Source organism: Chiloscyllium plagiosum, chromosome 45, assembly GCF_004010195.1.
Source record: "Chiloscyllium plagiosum isolate BGI_BamShark_2017 chromosome 45, ASM401019v2, whole genome shotgun sequence".
In the NCBI taxonomy this organism is placed as follows: Eukaryota; Metazoa; Chordata; class Chondrichthyes; order Orectolobiformes; family Hemiscylliidae; genus Chiloscyllium; species Chiloscyllium plagiosum.
In genome coordinates, this window is record NC_057754.1 from 3,649,521 (window position 1) to 3,653,146 (window position 3,626).

The following is a 3,626-nucleotide window of genomic DNA, read 5'->3' on the forward strand; positions in this document are numbered from 1 at the left end:
CTAACCTTGCAGGCCTGCTAGCTTCTGTGAGCCAGCGACAGAGTACCCTGAGAGGTGAGTCTGCTCTCAATCCATCCCACCAGGCAGCAATACCAACAGTGTGAGAGGGACAATGCCTGTGCTCTCTACCGCCTCTAGGCACCACCAAGAATCTCCTCTGTCCTTTCACTCAGCTGCAACTGTGTGTGTGTGTCTGGCTGCTGTGGGGGGGGTGAGGACACAGATAAACAGAATAAACTGCAGCACACTGAGCACAGGCAGGGGTTGGGGAATCTCTTTGCCTGATCAATGTTTGTGCTGGTGTGTCTGTGAGGGCTTAGCAGACAATGAGCAGTTGGTTCCCCTGATTTCAGCCCCGTGCAGAATGGACTGTTCTGATGCATCCCCTATCCTTTGGTACAAAACCCTGCTGCCAGCATTTTACTGGCACTGCGTCACATTAATCTTTGTGTTGGCCTGCATTGGCTCTCTGGTTGGGAGATTTCCCCCCCCCCCCCCAGTTTTTAAAACTCCTCACTTGTATTTCTCTACACCATGTAGTCTCATCCACTCTATCTCCGTATCCACTCCAGCTTCTACATCCTTCCCTGTCTGTCACCTCCTGCCCTCCCCTACACCTCTCCCTATGTGTGAACTTTCTCTAGCCCTGACACCCCTGTCTTTCTGTATAACTCTGCAATTCCTTCCCTAAATCCCTCTGCTTTACTCTCTTTACTATCTCACACTGTGGATCAGTGTCCTGCTTTGTTCTAGAATGAAACTCCTTGAGTATATTTCACTGAGAGCTGGAGCTAAAGAAGGTGTGCGCTCTCTCTCCCCCACCCTCTCTCTAGTAACACAAAGAAAGATGGAAGTAACCGGGGCTCAGAAGAGGAGTCTGAGGAGGATTCTGAAGATGACAGCAACTTGTTTGTCAACACAAACCGAAGGAATTACGAGTATTCGGAGAGTGAGGACGATGAGGAGGAGGAGGAGCAGCAGGGAGTCTAGAGGTTACAACAGCAAGTGGTAGCTTCATAACTGCAGGCACATAAAGGATCATTTCTGCTCAAAGACTGGAAAGAGCATGTGCTCTGGGGACAAAGAATGGACATTCTTCCATGCACCTTGCCCCCCTCAGTGTGTTGTATCTATCTATTTTAAAACCTCTTCCTGCAGCAGGCTGGCAGTGTCATTTAATACATTGTCAGGCAGCTCCACCCTCTCCCAGTGACTTTGGCCAGCCAGTCCGTCCCTGTTCATTACTTTCCCCTCTACCCCAAAAAAGTCATCTTGAGGCCGATGACAGTCTGGCGATTGTGGGGAAGGAGGGTAAATGGGACAGATGACTCTGTCCTGTGGTAGTTTGTTTTTATTTTTTGTGCACACCCCATCTGACCAACTTGAGACTTTATCTGCCCGTCACTTAGTGACGCACTGGATACACTGTGTGAGGGTGGAGGTGTCTTACATCCTGGAGGTGGGGAATACAGAATACCGTGCATATTTGAATAAATATTCTGAGATGTGGAGCATTTTGTGCTGTTTGATGAATTGTAATGTAAGGGAAAGGCAGGAGTGTGTTGATGTGGCTGCCACTTCACTGTGGTTACAGAGCTAGCAAGAGGAAAGACATGATTCTAACACCATCCCCTTGACCCAGTTCTTACAGTGAGAGATTTCAGCTTGAAGGTGGTTTCCCTACGTGTACCTTTCACCCTTGCAATCAGTACAGAAAGAACAGTGGATGCTGTAAAATTGCTGGCCTAGTCTGGCAGCAGCAGTGGAGAGAAATCAGAGGTAATGTTTTGTGATTTCTCTCCAGGGTTACCCGCAAATCAACTAAGGCCATCCCAGCAATTTTCTGTATCACTGAGATCAGAGTCACATTCTGCAGTTTTCCCCCCCCCCCCAGCCCAGCTCTGGTGAATATCCACAGGACAGTTGGATGAAACACAATGTCAAGAAAAAGGGAAAAAAAAAGTCTCTTTATTAATGTACAGAAGAAAAGTTCAAGAGTAAATAGAACAGCAAGATCTAGCCAGTGACCAAATCTTTTCCCTTCCCTGCTGTAAAAGGAACCCTAACCCCCTCCCACATCGGTGCCAAAGTCCAGTCCTTGGGTCCAGGAGTCTCATTTCGTTATGGTGTTTCTGTAAGAGAAAAGGAGACTGTCAGATTCACACACACTAACTGTCCAATCATGCTGCTGCAGACTGTCCAGTCCCTCAACTTCATTTCCCCCCTCCCCACCCAGAGAGACCAAAGACCTAATCCCAGCCTTAAACATATTCAAATGGAGAAGCGTCCACAGACTGTGGGGTGGAGGAGAGAGAATTGTACAGGTTCACCACCCTGAGTGGAGAAACGTCTCCTCTTCTATGACTGAATGCCCCCCCCCCCCCAGCAGCCCCTTCAGAATCCCAACACTATCGCCTCCCATTCTCCTGAATGTCAAGATATCCAGCCAATGGGGGAGGCAATGGCCTAGTGGTATTTATGCTGAACTGCGCATCCCAGGTGGGGACCTGGGTTCAAATCCTGGCGCAGCAGATGGTGGGATTTGAATTCAATAAAAAAAAATTCTGGAATTACAAAGTCTAATACTGACCATTGGTGATAGTCAGGAGAACCCATCTGGTTCACCAATGTCCTTGAGGATGACTCCAGACCCACAGCAATGGGGCTAGCTCTTAACTGCTCCTCTGGGCAATTAGGGATGGGGCAATAAATGCTGAGCCCAGCCAGTGACACTGTCATCCCTTGAATGAATGAATGAATAAAATTGACTCAGCCTCTCGCAGGGACCAGTCAAATAAACACCCAATGACCCTGTATCCATCCTTAAAATATAAGTCTTTCAGAAACAAAGATCGCAGCAGCAGCAGCCCTCCCTCGCCCCAGCTCACGTACACGTTCATGCTCTTCCCGCTCCCACTGAGGACGATGTAAGGTGTTTTCTGTGCTTTCTGCTTCTCCTGCAGGAGGGCCACGGTTCCCAGCGGTGTGTCACTCGAACTCATCTTTCTCAGCAGCTAAAACGAGCACAAACACAAGAAAGTGGGGGTGAACACAAAACACAAAGGGATGGCCTGCTGGATAGGCAGGTTCCAGTGGGCTTTCCGCAGCATGGGAAAAGGCCCTTTAGCCTGTCATGTCTGTACCAACTGGCAACCGTCCATTTCAATCCAGCGTTTCTCCCCTCAGCCTTGTGCGCTGTGGTGCTTCAACAGCCCATCTCAATATCCTTTCAGGCAGTGAGTTCCAGATACCTCTGGGTGAAACAATTCCTCAAAGCCTCCTGCTCGTTCCCTTAAAAACTACACCATAGGGTCTTTTCCCTGGGGTGGGCGAATCCAGAACTAGAGGACTTAGTTCCCTTTTATACCTTTTGCCCTCAACCTAAGGGACAACTTTTTCACACAGAGTATGCTGTGTGTATGGAACGAGCTGCCAGAGGAAGTGGTGGAGGCTGGTACAATGACAATATTTAAAAGGCATCTGGGTGGGTATACTTTTTCACCAGAGTATGCTGTGTGTATGGAACGAGCTGCCAGAGGAAGTGGTGGAGGCTGGTACAATGACAATATTTAAAAGGCATCTGGGTGGGTATATGAATAGGAAGGGTTTGGAGGGATATGGGCCAA

The 3,626-nt window shown here is 48.6% G+C and overlaps 1 protein-coding gene and 1 long non-coding RNA gene across 2 annotated transcripts in view; both read right to left on the bottom strand.

Annotated features, from left to right (window-relative positions):
• LOC122543987 (U4/U6.U5 tri-snRNP-associated protein 1-like) overlaps positions 1-3,626 on the bottom strand; it is a gene marked incomplete at its 5' end in the record, with an annotated part of 27,066 nt that overhangs the window by 4,443 nt on the left and 18,997 nt on the right. The window contains one exon of the mRNA XM_043682996.1: positions 2,889-3,014. Coding sequence (XP_043538931.1) covers positions 2,889-3,014 — 126 coding nt within the window. The remainder of the gene's footprint in view (positions 1-2,888; positions 3,015-3,626) is intronic.
• LOC122543836 lies at positions 1,947-3,348 on the bottom strand. Its single transcript, XR_006310141.1, has 2 exons — positions 2,893-3,348; positions 1,947-2,132 (listed from the first exon to the last, which is right to left on the bottom strand). It is a non-coding gene; the product is annotated as an uncharacterized LOC122543836 (long non-coding RNA).